The following is a 20,259-nucleotide window of genomic DNA, read 5'->3' as shown; positions in this document are numbered from 1 at the left end:
CGGCTTATTGCCAAAATAATATTACATCGTTCTACAATAAAATGAAAATAGTTTGTCATTTAATCGTGTACCAGGTATTCCTCTAGATCGGTGATATGTTGTACATAAAAGCTGCCTTTTGACAGCAATGTTATGCTGCATAAACATAGATGGAATCTGTGCTAATTTCATATATATGCATAGTCTGCGCTTTTCATGTAGCCAGTTTGTGAGTCATTGTTTTTGAATTGTACATATCAGACAATGAGTGAATTACTGATTTTCTATAGCATATATTTCAAATAGTTACTGTGCGTGACTTGCTTCTGTGACTTTCATGGAGCCAGTGCTAATGACTTTAAATTGGATACAAGTATTAATCTATCAGTCATTTTGTGTTATGTATACCAAATAATCTGTTGTATGTATCAGATAGTCTGAACCAGTGATTTTGTGGTGCATATAGAAAGCTCAAAGTGGGAGTGGAAAAGGAAATAAAGAGGCAAAAAGAGATTATAGGAAAGGACTGGCGGATAAAATAAAAGGGCATATTACTACTAAAGTGATAATAAATCGGCCTGTTTAGGAATCAAAAAGGGGGACATGCAGACACAGAGATAGCTGAGATACTAAATGGATACTTTGCGTCCGTCTTTACTGAGGAGAAGCTTTGCCAAAACCCCAATGAAAGAATAGTTAGTTAAGATGTGTGATGAGCTAAAAAATGATAAAGAGGTACCAGAAAGGCTGACCATAATTAAAGTTGATAAGTCATTAGGATTGGATGTGATGTATCCAAAGATAATGAGGGACTTAAGTATAGAAATTGCAAAAGTACTGGCCATAAACTTCCAAACCTCCTTAGATATGTTGCTGGTGCCAGAAGACTGGGAAATTGGAAATGATAGATCCTGATCTAAAACGGTTTAAGGATAAACCCAGCGATGACCAGTTTAACCTTGGCAGTGAGAAAATTTTTAGAAACAATCAAATGGGACAAAATAAAAAGTCGCTTGGATAATTGTGGATTAATTAAGGAAAGTCAGTCCAGATGTGTTAATGGTAATTATGTTTACCTAACTTGTTTCAATTTTTTTGATGAGGTAACAGAGAGGGTTGATGAGGGCATATAAGGACTTCCAAAAGACATTTGATAAAGCACCAGATACTAGGTTTGCCAGTAAAGTTGAAGTCCATGGAATAAAAGGGACAGTGGTAGCATGGATACAAAGTTGACAGGAGGCAGAGAGAGATGCTGAACATTGTTTTTCAGAATGGATGAAGGCATTCATTGGAATTCCACTGGAGTCAGTACTAAGACCCCTGCTTTTCTTGATATATTAAAATATCTTAGACTAGGGTTTACAAGGCACAATGCCAAAATTTGCAGAAGACACAAAACTTAGAGGTATGGTGAATTGTAAGGAAAATGGTGATACAACTCAAGTGGCTGTAGAGAGGCTGGTGGAATGGGCAGACACAAAGCAGATGCAATCTAATGAAGAGAAGTGTAAAGTGATACATTTTGGTAGGAAGAATGAAGACAGGCAATATAAGCTGAGGTTACAATTTTAAAAGGAACAGAGGAACCTGGGGGCATATGTTACAATTTGTTGCAGGGTAGGTTGTTAAAAGGACATGCAGTACCCCGGGCTTTATAAATAGAGGCAATAGGTACAAGAAAGGAAGTTATGATGAGAATTTGTAAAACACTGATTTGGCCTCAACTGGAGTATTGTGTCCAATTCTGGGCACTGCACATTAGGAAGGAATTGAAGGCGTTAAAGAGACTGCCAAAAAGATTTACAAGAATGGTTCCAGGGATAGTTGTGTGGACAGATTGGAGACGCTGCGTTTGTTCCCGTTAGAGAAGAGAACGGTGAGAGAAGATCTGATGGAGGTGTTCAAAACAATGGCGGGTCTAGGCAGAGAAAAGCTTTTCCTATTGGCAAAAGGGTTGAGAACCAGAGGACACTGATTTAAAGTGAGTGGCAAAAAAAAAAAATACAGGCAACCCGAAGAAAAATATTTTTTATGCAGTGAGTGACTACGATCTGGAATATATTGCCTAAATATGGTGGAATCGGATTAAATTGTGGTTTTGAAAGGGGAATAGGATAAGTAGAGGGGGGTGGGGGGGGGGGTGGTGGGGGGATACAACGTTCTGGGGAAAGGGACTAGCTAAATTGCTCTCGCAAGTAGTCAACGGACCAAATAGCCCCCACCTGCCTTGTAACCATTTCTGATTCTATATTTCAGATTGTTTGCGCTAGTGTTGTGTATATCCGGTGGTTCTACCAACAATTTTATTCTTCTTGCGAAAATCTATTTTTTATTAAGGTGTAAACATAACCGTTGTATTCTTAATACAGCCAGGGACCTGCAACCTTAGAGACGGACCTTATCATCGGTTACATTGAAAGCATCATTCACCAAGTCTTTTTGAAAGTCAATCACTTTTATTTTGAAAAATCAACTTCATTTGTACGAGCCAATAAAAGGTTAAGTAAATTCCTATATTGTTACATCCTCAAATTCAGTTATAGTTATATTTCAGTTATAAAAAGACGGGGGTGTGTATAGGCAGAGAAGTGTAGAGAACTAAATTGCTGAAGGAGTACAATGTAATATCTTTACATCATGAACATTAGATACATATTCGAGAATAACTTGGGAAAAGTTCCAACGGAGTTCTTAATGTCATCCATAAGATTATTTCAGCTGGGATAACATTCTTGAGTGGTACAGTGCAGATGGTGACGGCGTGCGAGTTTTCAGTTTTGCAGCCAGTGTGCACAGCCTTGTCGATGACAAAAATCTCAAGTTATAGAGAACACCAATAAAATGTGTTCCCAGTCTACAACCAATCGCAATTTTCCTTTCGAACGGAAACTCGGTTGGTACGCGTTAACTCTTAAAACCTCCAATGCCACAAGGACACTTGATGTTGAAAAATGTATTGTGAACTATAAATTTAAACGCACAGAGCTTCTTCAGAAGTTTCCATATTTCCGTGACTGTGTTCGAAAGAGAGAGGAAAATCTCTAAAATTTCAGACTTCATTGGCATTAGGGGGATAATCTGGCTTCTCTTCTTTTTGAGGAAAAAGTACTTACCGGTAGTTGTGCTAACAGAACTGAAAGCAACACTTAATGACAGCCTTTGAATATTGCGTTCTTTGGGGCCAAAGAAGGCACTGTTTGAACAAGTAATGACTTTTTAATTGGCGAGGAAGGGGGGCGGGGGGTACTCCTCCACTCATACCACTCCCACCCTTGTATTTATTGCAGCTACAAATTGTAACTTCCCCTTTTTTTCCATCAGGCATCCATTTAAAACAGTAAATCATTGACGTGCTCCGAAAGAGAGTGAATTAACAACAGGATGTGCTGCCTACGAGAAATTGGGAACAGTGAATCCCAAACTATATTTTACACCCTCACTTTTTTTTTTAAATGATTAAAAATACCGAGCTTCCTGGAAAACTTCGCTTTCCGACCTCCCTTCCTTTCCCTTCCCTTTTAACCATTAATATTTGAACCTCCTAATTATCACAATGAGCACTCAGCGTCCACTTTATCTGTGCCTTCTGAATTGGGGATAGGAGGTAGGCATATGTAATCCGTCTATTAACTTATTAAATTGTGTGCGGTGATTCTGGGGGCTGTTCATCAGTGTCTGAACTTCCTGTTCGGAAGTATTTTTTTAATCTTTATTTCATTCATAAAGCTATACACAAATGACTGGGAACGCTGGCAGGCGTACAACTATGTATACGGTGGAAATATTTAGTATTGTTGGAAATGATGCAGCTGTGTGTTTTATTGTGCGGCTTGAAATGATGCAAAGAACAGCCCCATTTTAAACTAGGGGAATTACTGAAACAAAAACAGAAAACGTTGGCTTTTATCTTGGAGAAATCACTGGTTCAGATTGGAACAGGCAGATCTTCACAGACGGATTTGAGCGACAAGCGTGCAGCGTGTCCAAGTAGCTCCTGACTTAATTGGCACCGACATGGCCACCACTGTTACTCGCAACCTCTGGTTAGATAAACCATTCCCCCTTCCCCTCCATCCCGCCTATTGCATGTAATTGTAACAGGATCCCGAATGCACTTAGATACATTTGTCAATCACATAACTATGTTTACGGTCACTCTTGTGTGGCTACGGATAACATCCACATTTGTACGGTTAAGGCGTTCGGAGGTTTTCTTTTCCTCCCCTCCCCTGCCCCCAACTCCAACGCTAACCCTTGATAAACATGTGTTTGGACTGAAGTGCTGTGTATAGTAACATTCAAGGGAGAGAGAGAGAAAAATTCAAAAACTGCTCCGGTATTGTTGCTCTAGGGCCACAAAGTACTTTCTGGGAGGTTAAGGGCTAATTAAAAATGCTTCCAGAAACAGACAGCAGACCACATCTAAAGTACCACCCTCAGTCATAACCAGACCACATCAAAAGCGGGTTCTTAAATAAAATGGTCACCAGACAACTTATAATATACGTCACCGAACTCCCATTTGACCATGTTGATGTCTGACTGGGAGAGCCACTTGATGTTCTGAATGTCCAACGGGGAGAGGTTTTTTTTAACAATAAGTTTAATTGTCTGCATTTTGGGGTTGGGGATCCGAATGGGAGCATGATATGAATTCGTTGGATGAGCATAATTGGTGTGGAGCGTAGGGAGGGGTTGGTTAGGGAATCCCTCGCTATCTCTCGGTGTGCTGAAACCACAGGCCAGCAACTGCCCAGGACAGCGAGTTTAGTCATCGCTGGTACCCATTATGAAAATGTTAACCATCATGTAGCCGGGATGGAAGCAATTTTGGCAAAGGTCATGTGCGTGTTGCTGTTCCACCCATTGGATAGCCCATTGATTAACATTTAGCATTTTAAAAAAAGGATTAGTTTAGACACGTATTACTTTATTGCAACATTAAACAATGATTGGATTTTGCTGTTGTGCAGTCTGATTGAAGACATATGATATTATTGGAAACAGATGTTAACTAGAAGGTTTTTAATTAACTACACGCTGGTTCAAGTTGTGACACTGACAGTCGCAAGCTTCTTACCTTGGGTACGCTTAAACATCCTACACCCCTCAATGATGAAATGCACACACACACACACAAATGATATTTTGTTGAATTCTGTCAAGGTACAAACTGGCTGTGCAAGAGACCGACGGGCTCGGCAGGTCGATATTCACTTGGGGGATTAAATGCTCTTTCGATTAGTTTGTGGCCAGTAAAAGTTTGTCTTTTCCAGCTTAACTTTAACATGGCAGAGAATCTCGCCAAGTAATATCTGTGCAGGAATGTTGTTAGAGATAGCAATGTGTCAGTAATGCGGGGGCACAGGAGCAAGTGGCTTTGGAATATGGCTGGGGGTTGCTTTTTTAAAAAAAAACTCAATGTACCTTGCTGTCTTTTAAGATTCACGTTTCCAACCGAGGTATCAGTGAGTGCACTACTTCCCTTCAACATTCCAGAGTGCTGCCTAATCGATTGCCCTGAAATCGAGATGTATCAGTGAACATCCTACAGTTTAAAGCAAAGATATGGACATAATCCAGCGGCAGCTTTGCATGGGGCTTCACCAGGAGTAATTTGTTTCACATCAGCGACGTGGAGTTATTAATTTTCAGGCAAATAAAAGTATTTAATGAGTTATCAGTTCCAGTCCTTGTTGTGCCCCAGTGAGATTTTTTTAAAAAAATGAACAGCCTTAATTAACTGCAAAAACAATGCGTGTTCCCTTCGATGCATTTAGTAGCATTTAATGAATGAAAGAGTAGTACATCTGTTATATCAGGATTATCCTGCATTAGTTTCCTGTGATTGTAGTGGACTTTCGTTTAAATTACCTTGCTGATGCAGGACTGACGGGTGGCGGGGGGCGGGGGGGGGGGGTGCAGTGGTGGTGGTGGGGGGTCATGATTAAAATAGCCAGCCAGATGTCCAGAAGGGGCGAGTATTTAGTTATTCAATTGATAATGAAACGCAACCGTTAATGTTCTGCGCACGCCTGTGGGGGTCTAGCGCAACAGAGAACTGTAAAAGGTGTTAATTTTTCCTTTACATTTTTTTTTTAAAAAGCTCGCGTTAAACGTGTCGAAGTGCGAACAGGCAGTATTGCAGCAGAAGTGTTTTTTTTAAAAACAATCTGCAACGTTGGCGATTCCTTTTCGTATGCAGCTTTTTGTGAGCATCTTTTTAAAGAGACTTTTTTTCTAAGTTGCTTCATTTTAGCATCAGTCATCCGAGTTGTCACGTATTGTTAGTTTGCATTGATAGTAACTGGGAGCTCTGGCGTGCTCTGGGGAATATTCACTCCAACCCTTCAGTGTATATTTTTTTTCATATGTATAATTGGTCTTTTGGACTTTTAAGAAGAGCTCTGAAGAAAATCTTCCCTCAGATGCGCTGCTGGTTTCTTTGTGATGCGGTTTTCCGCAATAAGCCACTGTGTGTAATGTTGTAATCTTATCCACGCCGCACTCTGTGAGTTCACACAAGACTGATACCTTGCCTCCTTCTCCTTTGTATCAATTGGTCGGAGTTCAGCTATTGTTCGGAGCAAAGTTCTTTTATTTCTATGCGCCGTCGATCACCGGGGTTGCGACGAAATCTCACGATAGTGTCTTAAGTGAAATTCAGTCGTTTTCTCAGCCACAGTCTGCCCTGCGCTATTTGGAGAGCAGGAGGACCGGAGAGGCTGGCACGGTCCCTCATTAAAAGCCGGCTCTTTTGGGGAGATTATGATGGCCCAGAACAAGTGACTATTGACTCAACAGATCAATGCAGATGAACTACCAATGTTTCAACGAGTGGACCGGCGCGCCCCGCAACCTGTTGGCTCGCCTGTAACACTTTTTTAATGGGACCCCTTGACCCGACTCATCCAGACCTTCATCCGCATCGGATTGTACCGGCGAGTGTTTCGACCATGCCACAATGTTTATAACTGTCTGTTTGTTGCTGAGTTTTCTGGATTTCAGTAGACAGCAGTCGCCGTTGCCCCGGGTGCCGGCTGTGGCTCCGAAGGTGCCGTGCTCCCCGTCCCCAGCCTGCGAGTCCAGACTGCGGAGGGATGCCGGGGGGCGCGGAGGGGTGTACGAACATCTCGGGGGAGCACCGCGGCGGAGGAGGCTCTACTGTGCCACCAAGTACCATCTGCAGATCCATCTCAACGGGAAGATCGATGGCACGCTGGAGAAGAACAGCATCTTCAGTGAGTATGAGACTATGCCTGTTCTTTCTAAACCATTACAGGGAGGCTGCAGAGGGTTACACACCGTGTCTGCGGCATGGCACAACACTGATGCCTTCTCTTCATTTTAGCCGCATTCGGCGGAATTTCTGGAGACACCGAAAGCCAATTTGGCCGTGCGACGCACGTATATGTTGCTTAAGCAAAGTGATTCTTGCGTTCTAAACGCTGATCTCCGGATAAGAAAAAAAAAGATCATGACTATTCTGCGGAGTAATTGCAGTATCCAATTAACGAAAAGGCATAATCCCGCATTGGGTAGAGATATGGTTTAACAGTTAATACGACACGTTTTTATGGGAGTTATTTATCATACCCTTTTATAGTGATTTTTTTATATATCAGCATTTTCTTGCAGTCTAAGTGGATTTTTGCAGGCTGGTTTCGCCAGCCTGGGGCATGTTCGGGGTATTAATGCCCCACTCTCACGCCTTTTATAACAGTCGGATTTTCAATGCATGACTCCTATGATTAGCCAACAACAGTATAACTATTGCATTATGCGACTACCCAGATGGCAGAAGATGAACTGGATTGACTTCGGTTTTTTTTTCTTCTCTAGTTATTTCCATGTTCCTATTCATTTTATAGCCCCCCCTCTCTCCCCTATTCGGCAACTTACAGGCATTCACTGTATTTGAATTCTCCCCTTATTCAGCTCAAAATACGGCGAAGGGTCTGTCATTAACGTATAGCGCCATTCACTTGAGCGTGATCTTGGGAAACGTTTTGGCCGCAGAACAGAATTAGCTCGAGTTGTGACACCTCAGGCCTAACGACTAATGGAAGGTCGGCCTTGTCTCCAAAGCCAAAGGCACCGTTTCCCTGACCGAGCACACTAGCTGCTTTCAAGCCGGGAGTGGGCTGTTCAGCAGACTTGGCCTGTATGAGGGATCAATCGGGGGTGGGATAAAGTAGTGTATTTCCCCATGACAATGGCTAACTCCAGTAAGCTGTCACTTTGTTTAACCATCTCTGGAGGAGCCGGCCCTTTGCTCCATTTCGAGGGATTTATCCTAACACGCGTCATTTCCCCTAAAAGCTTGCTGACAAACTGCTTTGATACAATCCTAATTCGTTGCGCTATCCTAGGAGCTACACTCAAATTTGTTTTCTTAAAACCACAAAGCGGTTTAAATTGTTACTCTTCACCCAACCTTTTGTACTGTGTGCATTTCTGACACCCATTAGAGTAATGAACTCCTGTAAGGCCTCAACTGGGATTAATTGGAATTAGTAGGTGAACAGGCAACATCCGAATGATAGACTGGAGATATTTACGGCGCACACGAACGGGCGGGGTGGGGGAACTGAAGACTATATTTAGAATACAAAGCGGTTAACCACGTTTAGACTATGCCGAAAACGACTGATGTTCTAAAAGGCTGGGCTAAAAGCAGCTTAAAAGCACCTGCACTACCTGTGATTGCTGCAGTAGCTTTAATTATCACACATGAAAGAGATAAGAAGATTCATAGATGTGGAAACTGGGGGATAGCATATCAAGCTCACGAAATCTTTGGCAGCTGTTAGAAACATTGATATCCAACTGGCTAACATCGCAATATACGATGTTAAGGGTTGGGTCAAACATGTAGGTGTGCAGGTAATCGCCTAGTGACGCGCAATAAAGAGGGATTTAGACAGTTATTGGATTAAGTGTACACCATAGTTCAATGTCAACCAGCTTTCCCTGGCCTTTCTCAGGCCTTCACATCACCTTCAACTAGATTAGTGCAACTTTTTTTTTGCCATATCTTAATCTATAGGCGAGAATTGTTACCATTTTGGTGGGTTTTGTTGTACCTGTCTTGCTATTCCTCATTATGCTAATTCAGTTTGTATTCTTTCCCGAATCTTCCTCTGTTGAGGTTGTCATGTTATTTGAACTTCATCTGCTCAATGTGCCGTCCTCCAATCCTTCCTGTTTCTTCTTTCAGGTATATTAGAAATAACTGCAGTTGATGTAGGAGTTGTGGCGATTAAAGGTTTGTTTTCGGGTAGATACTTGGCGATGAACAATAGAGGACGCTTGTATGCGTCGGTAAGTTATCTTTATCACAAGACATCCTTATTCAAACTGGGACATTTTAATGGTGTGAATGTTCATGATGCCAATTTCAAACATTAAAACAGGGCAGACACAAAGCTTCTTATTCCTGGTCAGAATAGGATACTAATCATAAGTTTCACTAAATGCACCAACAAGAACACGAACTCAATATACCAGATTCTAATTGTATTATACACAAAATGCACCTGTCACCTTTGTTCAGTTAAATGTGTCTATTAATAACTAAATGCCTGCTGCCTCGTAACAAAGTTCTATAATAGTGAGAAACAACAGCCAAAAATCAGCTCTGAAGAAGGGTCATACGGACTCGAAACGTCAACTCTGTTTCTCTCTCCACAGATGCTGTCGGGCCTGCTGAGTTTTTCCAGCATTTTCTGTGTTTGTTTATGAGCCGAAACCAATGACAAAGTGAGTTCCCCCCTGGCTGGAGTTTCAATGCAACTCTTTGTGCCAACCCCCTAGTCTTGCTGCATGGTTTTCCGACCACACTCCTAAAGCTTCTCACTTCGCTGTCGGGTTGAAATCCGGATAAGTTGTACAAACAGTCATGCTGTTTGGTTTATTGGATGATCCCAGAGGTCTTGGGGTGTTATCTGATAGCACGAGGAAGCGAACCCCGCGGGTGGTATACACCAATTTAAAGTGGACGCTGGGAAGGTAGAAGCGATGTGTATCGCTTGTGATGGCTTTCTGGAAAGTTAACCAGCGCCGCAGAACAGACAAGAAATGTGCTGAGAGATTGAGAAAAGTCATAACTACATCCTTGAGCTCGGAATTGGACTGGCGTCTATGTGCCACCTGGTCCCTAAGTCTTTTGCCCTTTATCTCTATCTCAGTTGTAAAAAGGGCAAAACAACGTTCCGTTTTCTTATTGAACCGCACTTAGCTGTAAGATCAACATGATTCATTTATGCCAACTGTAAACTGCTTCATCACAGGTGAAATTTTCGGTTTTCACCCAAAGCCATAAATACGTTTCCAGAAATTCCACGCTGACCCATCATTAGTTATATTGATAAATCAGCATGGAAACAGTTGACGCCAACTAAACACTTCTCGCTACCAGAAGTGGCGCAAATAAGACCCCCACCCAGGGCGGGGGGGAGGGGGGGAAGCAGGGTGCACAGTGCTCCTCCTGACTCAAAAATCCGGCGCGACACAAACCACAGGCCGCACAAGTGGCCTGAAATGTGTGGTTAATCGTTGTGAAAACTTCACATTTTACTCAGAAGTTTCAGATTAACTATTTCATCGTCAATTATTTATCCATTTCCAAGTCATGGCTACCTCAGGTTTCACACAAACATAATTTGTCAAAGATATACAAATGTGCTATTATCAAATACCTTTTAAGGCTTGGAATCACACTGTGTGCTCCTGTGAGAAATGAGTTGTTTATTTATGTTCAAGGTATTCATTTAAAACACACTTCTGGTTGCACCATGTTGACACTAACACCCTGTTTGAAGTGCAGTTTTAAGATTGATACCTGGCTGGCAGTTTATACTATAATGTGCGTCCCGTGCCAAATTATACTTTCTCCGAATTCAGGTTCTGCAAACTGTACGAGCAGGATTTAGCATTGCTGCTTCTAAAAAGCGTGGACGCATTTAATCTCTGTTTGATCCTTTATTCTCCTGTATGTTCTATTCAGATAGAACATCGTTTGATATCACGGGCTTCCAATCTCTTTATCTGTTCAAAGTGGAATTGCACAGAGAAAGGGTTCTCACAGCAACTCTTATCTCCGATCAGACTGCTACCGTCTCAGTAGCAGCTTGTTCAATATGCCCCACTGTTTGATTCAGTGCAGTTTTATCCTTGATCGACCGATAGCCTTAACAGACATATATCCGAGGAAAGTGGTAGTTCCGATCACAGTTTGATTATCTGGCAAAAGCTTATGATGTGTTTCAGATTTTTTTTAAGAAAGCGATTATTAAACATTATTTCCGTCTAATTTTGTAACTTTTACTTGATAAGTGCTTTGGAAAAGTGAACTTTTATTCAATATGTAATTATGGTAGCAAGAAAGGGATAGTTGTTAAGGTCGAGGTTATTAACTTTGATTTAAAAAAAGAAACAGCATCCTTTATACCTACATAATTAGCAGAGCTTCCCATCATGTTAATGTGTTGCTCGGAAATAAATTTACTGTAGCTTAGAAGAAATCGCCCAACGCATGTATTTCATTGGTCCGTTCAGCATTATTAGAATTGATTTGAAAATACCTTTAAAAGCTATTGTTTAAATCAGGGCCACTTGTTTCGTGAGGCAGGTAACTATAAGGACCATCTCTTAAAATGATGTTTTCATTTACCTTTTTACCGGATTTGGTTAAATTGACTTTATATAGGATTTGGACTCAGTCAACTTCCAAGTGCACTAATTATTTAAACAGCTGTCCCATGGTTCCCTGAGCAGACTGTTAATGCAATTTGGCAGAAAGCCTCACCTCCAGAACTTTCAAAATGGAGCAAGAGGCAACTTGGCTGCTGGTGAGAAGGACACTTGCGCTCAGATCCTTCATATACACTGGTATTCTCGGTGCCACTGCACGCTGCTCTCCAGCTGGCTGCAGTTGAGAAGAGACTACCATCCACCTCCAGCTCGAATGTGCCTTTTGCAAAGAAGATCTGGAAAGAGATGCAATGGTGTTTGTCCAAGTTCCTCCTGAGCAGCTGTGTGTGCAGGATTCTTGTGCTCTACAATCTGTTTCCAGGGACACACACCAACACAAACGTCAACTGCTGTTGGAGGACCATCAACTCGGTGAAAGATGCTCTTTGGTCTGTTCTGAAACCTGTTGGTCTTCCAGTGTAACGACTTGTCCAAGACTGAATGCTGCAGGCTGGCAAGTTCCAAGGTCCAGGACGACCATAAGATAAAAAAAATAAAATACTGTGCATGCTGGAAATCTGAAACAAAAACAGAAAATGCTGAAAATACTCAGCAGGATTGGCAGCATCAGTGGAGAGAGAAATAGAGTTCATGTTTCAGTGGATGACTTTTGGTCAGAACTTCGTCCCCCTCCCACCCTCCCCCAACTCCCACTCCCCCCCACCCCGCCCTCCCTTCCCACTCCCACTCACCTCACCAAAATTTCCAGCATCTCCAGTTCTTCTGCTTAGTGTCTAGCGTTGCTCCCAGTTCCGCCAAGTTGAGCAACGTCGGATAAATATAATTTCCTAGCTTCTAAAATGGAGGTTAAAAGAACTTTGGGATATTGAGTTACCATAGTTGTCACCTTCTAACAGTGACATTCTGCGCGCTGAACAATCTCTTCCACAGTGGAGATGTCACAATCTATTAATGCATAGGATTTTTTTTGATTATACACAATAGTGAGAAGAATTTCTGTTCGAACAGTACATGTGACAATACCATATAATCTAGACCTGTTGCAGAAGAAAATGAGGAAATCGCCCAAGGTGGGGCAGAGAAGATGACAAGCAAAGCAGGACTGGGCTTTACTTCCACATATTCACATTGACACCAGTCTAATGATAGGAGAGGGACTTTGGTTAGATAAATGATCCAAATGTTTTAGGAGGTAATTTAGAAAACTAACCACTCTGAATGCAAATCTCACATGTTTCTCCACCGTTTGCAGGAAGTCTACAACCAGGAGTGTGAGTTTGTGGAACGCATTCACGAACTGGGATATAACACGTACGCTTCCAGATCCTACAGGACCATTCCAAACTCAGCGGGAACAAGGCGCAGAAATAGCGCCGAGAGACTTTGGTACGTGTCCATCAATGGAAAAGGCCGACCCCGAAGGGGCTTCAAAACCCGAAGGACTCAAAAATCCTCCCTTTTCTTGCCGAGGGTGCTGGATAGCAAGGACCACGAAATGGTCCGATTATTCCACACCAGTTCCAAATATCGAGAGAGCCTATTGAAAAGTTCAAGCAAGGCCGAGAAAACGAGGGCCGCCCAATAGTGATTAATACTGCTGCAATAACTTAAGACTTTTGAGCAAGATATTTTATAATGTTGGACTTGCGTTTTAAATAGGACAAAATTTATTTGTAGAATGATATACTTAGCATCGCAGGTTGAAACTATCTGTGATATAATAAATGTAAATATGTAAATTAGTTTTTATTTCGAGTTTGTCCTTGTCTTTAAAGGACTTTTCATGTATATCATCGCCAATGCCTTATTCGAACTATGTAGGGACTTGCTGTAGTCAGTGATATTTTAAACATGTTCTATTTTTGTATGTCTTTTTCCATCACAAGAAAATACAACGGATTAGTATAGTACCTCTCTCTAATTTCTTCCCTCATTTCGTACAGAACACCACACCATACTTAAGAGCTCTCGCCTGTAGCCTCATTTGCAATGAGATCATGAAGCAGGATATATCAAGGAGTTGAGTGAGGAATCCCAGTTGCATGATGTGATCTGGAATGTATTGCTTGAAAGAAAGGCGTGCGCCGATTTAACAGTAACTTTCAAAAGGGAATTGGATAAATATTTGAAGAGGAGGCGGTTGCACAGCCATGGGAAAAAGGGGGGGGGGGGGCGGTGAGGTGGGGACAAATTGTTACTTCAAAGGGCCAGCATAGGCACGATGGACCCAATGGCCTGCTACTGTGACTCTAAATTAAGATAAGTTAATTACGTTGTGCAAAGGGGTTCAGAAGCCGTACTGAACAACTTACACAAGGGATTACCTGTATTTGTTTAGTTTGTTTAAAATTCATATACACATGCGCAATTTGATGCAAAGAATGGTCCATGATGTAGTTCACTTGGCCAAGTCTCTCCATCAATAACACAAGGATGGAGCAGTCACTACAATGATTTGAATCCAAGAACTAAATTCTAATGAATATCATCAGGTTAGGCTTATAACGGGAATAAATCGAATCGGTGATACTTCCGAACAGATATCGATACAAGGTGCAGCTTATCAGCAATCAAATATTATTAGAGAAATATCCTTCTGGCGATCAAGGGGGCGATTCCCAACATTATATGCACACAGTATTATTAATACGAAGGGGTGGGCATTGAAGAAATAGCGGTCGTTTACAATTGCGTTTTATTGGTTGTAAATACACCTGTACTGTCAGCCGCCCACTCGTCCCCATTGCTCTCTGTCTCACACACACACTTGAACTCTGTTGACAATTTCTCTTTCAGCCTAAACAAAAATCAAGTTTTCTGAAAGTTGATGTGTTAGAGTCTGTCAGAGGAAGTAACCTATTTATGTTGTAACTTTCGCGCCTTCTTTCGACTTTGATATTCTGTAGGAACTCGCATGAAGAACATCCAGAGTTTTTTTTTAAACTTACCAGTAGAAAGGCACATTTGATGCAGGCGTTGCTTGAATGTAGTCCATTAAGATTCGGTAGACCTCGGGCACTGGCGTCTGTTCAAGTACCAATCTAAAGATACATGTTTCACGCAATGTCCATACCATATGGCACTACCGCACCAACAACTAGCTGAGACAACCCGAGAAACCTCTGAGAAATCTCTCATAAAGTGTGCAAGATTTTACACTATCATGGGCTGTATCTGGGGGAGAAAACTTTATCTTAGTAGCTAATTAGTTGTGAAGTCTCAAATATTATTTGAAGATCTTTTAAAATGTGTATTTGTTAATGGAATGCGATTTGAGTTGTCCCTTTCCCCTGTGAATTTCGAAGGAAGTTTTGGCAGAAATTGGGCTCACTGAGGAGTTTCTCCGTAGACAGCTCGCCTCCAAGATAGGCTCGCTTTCCGTTAGAGCTCTTCGCCCATTAGTCTCGCAAGACATGTTTCAAATTAGCATCCACCACTCAATTTGCCAAAATAAATGGCTCTTAGAGGCGGTCGCTTTCACTGTGTACCACTATAAACAGCAGCTATGGACTTGTCCAGAGAGGTTGTAGAGTTTGGTGTAGTTAATTTCTATAACTGAGGAATAAGTAATGTGGTTCCAGAATATTCCGTGGTGAAATAGTCGCTGAAAAAATGGTCAATTTATCAGATTTCAACACGACTTGGAAGATTTGGGCCTTTCAATACGCGAGAAGTCCCAGACGCCAGCCTATGCCCTACGTCAGCTGTCCGCTGGTTTTATTTGATTGCAAGGGCATTCTTGAAACACCACTGTGGTTTGTCCTGATAATAGAATTTTTTTAAATAAATTAAAGTACAGTTTCATATACAAGCACATTGAAGGCTGTCCGTTTGACTGTTGAACGTTCAATGCTCACGTTCAGTTTGCAATGCATGTCGCTGAAAATGTTTGCGCACAGGAAACAATTGGCATCTACATATATTCATACATTACACACACATAATCCTGGAGCCCTCCAAGATAACGGCTAACATAAATAATGTGCTTCTCATCCACGATTTTCTGCGGGTGATAGAAGAATGTGCCATTAGCCCACGGGGATGACTCAAGAAGACATGTCTAAGGCCTTACTTGTTGACCGGGGATGGCTTATAGGTAAATTATGCAAAAATCACATCCTACTGGTGTCTAAATTTCAAAGAGCAAAGGCTACGAGATCATCCATCCACCAGCCGTATGGAAGATACCAAGAGGTGAACACTGAAACCTCTATATCCCAATTTTGGATGATACACCAACTCTCTTACGGACATCAACAATCTATCAAGCTTACGTTATGAATTTGTTTTTAACAATTCCTAGCAAGATCATTAATCATCACAAATATATAATAAAAAACAACTGAGCCCATAGATTTGCAAATAATGTGTGGATGGAACAAAGTGTGCAATGGCACATGGTGATTTTAAGATGAGCAACAGGAAAACAGAAAGATGAAACAATTCACTGTTACTAGGGCAGCAACCTATCTTTTCATGTAGATTAAGGAATTGTTGCATTTTTTGGTTTGTTTTAACTAGATGCAGTATGTTTGCAATGGATTACGAATTGATATTCCCGGAGCTAACCAAGGACGGGATCTTGAAATGTAACTGTCTAGCTTTCCCTGCAGGAGATCAGTGTAAACCATCTGGCTCACTAATGTCCCTTAGGGAAGGAAATCTGCTGTCCTTACCTGGTCTGGCCTACATGTGACTCCATACCCACAGCAATGTGGTTGACTCTTAAATGCCCTCTGAACAAGGGCAATTGGGAATGGGTTATAAATGCTGGCCTAGGCAGCGAAGCCCACATCCCGTGAATGAATAAAGAAAAACCTTTACAAACGAGAATTGAACATGTGCCGTCGCTTAGGACCTCAAAAGGAAAGAACAGGATACTCTGTAAGTGAACAACATCCAGGAAGAGTTGAGTCCCAAAGAGATTTGGGAATCCAACTGGACAGATCATTAAAATGTAATGGGAAAATACAGAAAATAATAAAAGGCTAATGGAATGCTGACCTTTACATATAGAGGACGAGAATACAAGGGAGTAGAGATGTCAGGCTTCATCTAAACAAAATCCTGAATAGATTGCAGCTAGGATCTGTGAGCAGTTCTGAGGACCACATCTTAGGAAGGCTATATTGGTCCTGGAGGCAGTGCAGTGCATAATTACCAGACTGATAACCGGAAGTTATGGATTAAATTTTAAGGAGCGATTACACAAACCAGGGTTGTCAACTCCGGTGTTTAGAAGGTTAAGGGTTGATGTGATCAAAGTTTTCAAGAAATTGAGGGGAGCAGATAGACTTGATTGAGAGAAGCAGGGTATAGCTTAAAACTTAGAGCCAGACCTTCCAAGAATGAATAAGACAAAAAAAGAGTGTGTGTGTGTGTGTGTGTGTGTGTGGGGGGGGGGGGGGGGGTGCGGGGCGGGGGTGGAAATCAGCAGGTCCAGGCAGCATCTGTGAAGAGGAACAGAGTTAACATTTCAGGTCGCTGACCTTTCAGAAGCGAAATTAAGAAACACTTCTGCGCACAAAGGATAGTTGCAAATACCAATTAATGGCTGATCAATTGTTAATTTTAAATCTGAAATTCATAATGTTTTTGTTAACCAAATGTATTGAAGGATAGGTGACAATGACAGGTGTATGGAGTTATATCCGCCATAAACTCATCAAACTAAGGAATGGATTGGCGGGATCAAAGGGCCTAAACTTGTTCCCATATCGCCATAACTGCAAAATGTACCTACGATATCATGCCCGAAAAATGCCACTTCAGAATTTGTTTCCACAGAATTTGATTTTTGCATATGCGGAGAAAAAAAGGGTGAATCTCCCGCAATCGGAAATGCTCTTACAGGAGAGGTGAAACCCTATTAGAGGAACGTTACAAAGGGTCTGACATTCCTTAGCTGGCAATTTGACAGCTCCATAATTTCTTTAGATAAGTTTAAGTTGTTTACCGAGTAAGGAAACGTATCCATCCTCTGGGGTGTAGAAATTACAAGGTGTGAAAAATTTATACAACTTGCTGTTTGACCACCTTTCGAATCAGGGAAATTAATGCCGAAAATGTGATGCTCCTGGCACAATGACTTCATAAGTACCAGAAATGAGGGCTCCACTGCGGTAACTGCATCTTCCATGTCTGCAGCTGCGAGCAGGATAGAAGATCTGCAGTGAGAGCCCTTCTCGCACATTGACTCCCTTTCGCATTATAAAAATGGCAAAGCCCACCGTCATGGATTTAGAATCTTCTCTGAACAGCTGAAGGCGCGTGCTTACTTTTAAATACATGTTCATCCATGCAATGGATTAAATGAAGCTGGATCCAAAAAAAAAAATGACCAGGGCGGGAGTAAACAACATCAAGTGAAGCTAAAGCAGGGGGAATACTTCCCTGTCGGGATGGGATGTTGATTAGTGACCTGTTCGCACAAACCGAAACAAAACATTGTAACATCTTCACCGTAATAGTGCAAAAATTGATTAAAGATATTTAACATATTACGCGTTTGCAGAGTGTTATATCAATATTTAATGCAGCCAATAACGTCGCCATCATCCCAGCTGATAAAAGTCAGAATACCAGCACCCTCTGTGATCAATATGATTAAATTACTGTATCACTGATTCATCGAGAGCATAAGGGTGCTTCTCAGACGTGTCACTTCTCCCTCTCTTTAACTGTTGGCTACTTTTAATTGAGCGGGCGGTTATAAGGTTTAAATAGATAAAAGTGATCACCAAGGCAAAATGCATCAGGATTTTACCAGTCTAGACTAAAACACGTTATTTTCAACAGAATGGAAGGGCCACAATTAAAGAAAAAGGTTGGCTGAACTCAATTTTTTTTCAAAGAAGCCAAGGTAGCCTTGTTCAAAAGAGGCAGTCAAGGGGGAGATTAATGAGTCTACCTTGCTTTCAATGAAAGTCTGTAGGCCTGAGCGCAGTGCATACAGGCTGGAAAAAAAAGACCCCCTCGAGGCACGGTGTGACTAGGATTGTATACCACAGGGGGACGGTGATTGTTATGAATCCTCATGTGGTTCCCCTTGTGAAAAAGCTCGCTAATCAGGATTGCCAGACTGGGGCATTCCATGGTCAACTCCGCATTAACCTGAATTCTACAGTCAGGGGTCTCCCGTCGGCTCGTGATTTGCCCAGCAAGTCATGCCCTGTGGCAGAGTGAGCGTGCCGGTGTGCTGAGAGAAAGGGGCGTGCCTGTCAACACACCTCGCTACTATTTTTACACAGCGGTTTTGTGAACATCCTTTATTCCTGATAATTGGGTTAAATCCATTCATTCACTCCCATATTTTATTAAACTGAACGATATGGGGAGCTCCTATAATTTCGCCAAGCTCCTGTGTGCGGGCCTCTAACATTTAACACAGTTACAGTCACGTGTGCAAGTACAGAAGTGATTCAGTAACACCCTAGGCATGGAATTACTTTGATCACAATATTCCAATCGATTTCACCGTGTTGCTCACTATTATAACGGGGAGCGGGGTCACATCATGAGTTGTATATATTATATGTATTTTATCCTAAAATAGACAATGGGTTATCATATACTTGTGTAACTAGCTCCTAATAAAAAATTCTACGGATTTTATTCTTGTCTGCACTCTCATTTTCTTTCCTCCACTATTTGTGCCTGGCTCTCACGTTATTATCTATTTATCTTGACTGTTCCCTCACTTTGTTCTTCAAGTTTCTCCTTTCTTCTATTTGCTCATTCTTCTCTCTGTGTCACACTGCTTGTTGCCGTGTGTACGTTTTTTCCCTCGCTTACTCAGTGGGTATATTGTACTTTTTTTTCTTGCTGAGTCCGAACTGAGCTGGGACTTTCCAGTTCTGACTTAGAAACAATGGTTTAGTCATGCTGTCCATAAAAAACCTTTATGGATTGCATTTGTCCACTTAATAGCCATGCATTGAAGAAAGGTTACACGTGTTTGTGTCGAAATGGCGTTCAACTGGGTGCATTCTGAAACTTGCAGTGTACAGGCACTTTGTTATTAGATTTCCACTAGTGCCGCGGCTACCAGACATTGTTGAGCAACAAGGTGGTGGAAGCTGCAGGAATATAGCAGCGCCTTGGGCCCTGGAGAAACGGATAGGCTAACAGAAGAAACTTTGTAGTGATTCCTAACACAGAAAATGGAACTCAATGCATAATTTCTCCTGTGATATTTGTGTTTGATATTGTTTTTTTGTGCGCGTTTTATTTTCAGCCCTATGTCTCATTAGTTCCTGATTGATCAGCGTGGCAATTGAGCGCACCTGAAAAGCAGAATGGTTTCTGCTGATTGCATTTATCCTGCCTACTTGCTGGTTTTCACTGCTTAATGGTCCTACATTGATAACTTTCCTATGGACTTAGAAATATTTTGGGCCAATCAGCATACTTTAGTTAACAGCAACTTGCTGCTTTCTTCGAAATCAATTGTGCGTTAATGAAAAGCGTTATTATAAATGCAAGTTCCCTGTTTAAAAAAAATGACATTTGTGCAGGTCAGAATTTCACGTGTGATGAATATCTTACATTTACAGCATCTAG

At 41.6% G+C, this 20,259-nt stretch overlaps 1 protein-coding gene across 1 annotated transcript; it reads left to right on the top strand.

Annotated features, from left to right (window-relative positions):
• The first annotated feature begins 1,353 nt into the window (after positions 1-1,353).
• fgf3 (fibroblast growth factor 3) lies at positions 1,354-13,282 on the top strand. Its single transcript, XM_041196621.1, has 5 exons — positions 1,354-1,526; positions 2,352-2,480; positions 6,898-7,223; positions 9,203-9,306; positions 12,950-13,282. The coding sequence occupies exons 1-5, from the start codon at positions 1,354-1,356 to the stop codon at positions 13,280-13,282; spliced, it is 1,065 nt and encodes a 354-aa protein (XP_041052555.1).
• Positions 13,283-20,259: the final 6,977 nt, after the last annotated feature.

This window comes from Carcharodon carcharias, chromosome 10 (assembly GCF_017639515.1).
Source record: "Carcharodon carcharias isolate sCarCar2 chromosome 10, sCarCar2.pri, whole genome shotgun sequence".
Lineage (NCBI taxonomy): Eukaryota > Metazoa > Chordata > Chondrichthyes > Lamniformes > Lamnidae > Carcharodon > Carcharodon carcharias.
Note: the sequence above shows the minus strand (reverse complement) of the source record. Positions and strands in the feature narration are given on the sequence as shown.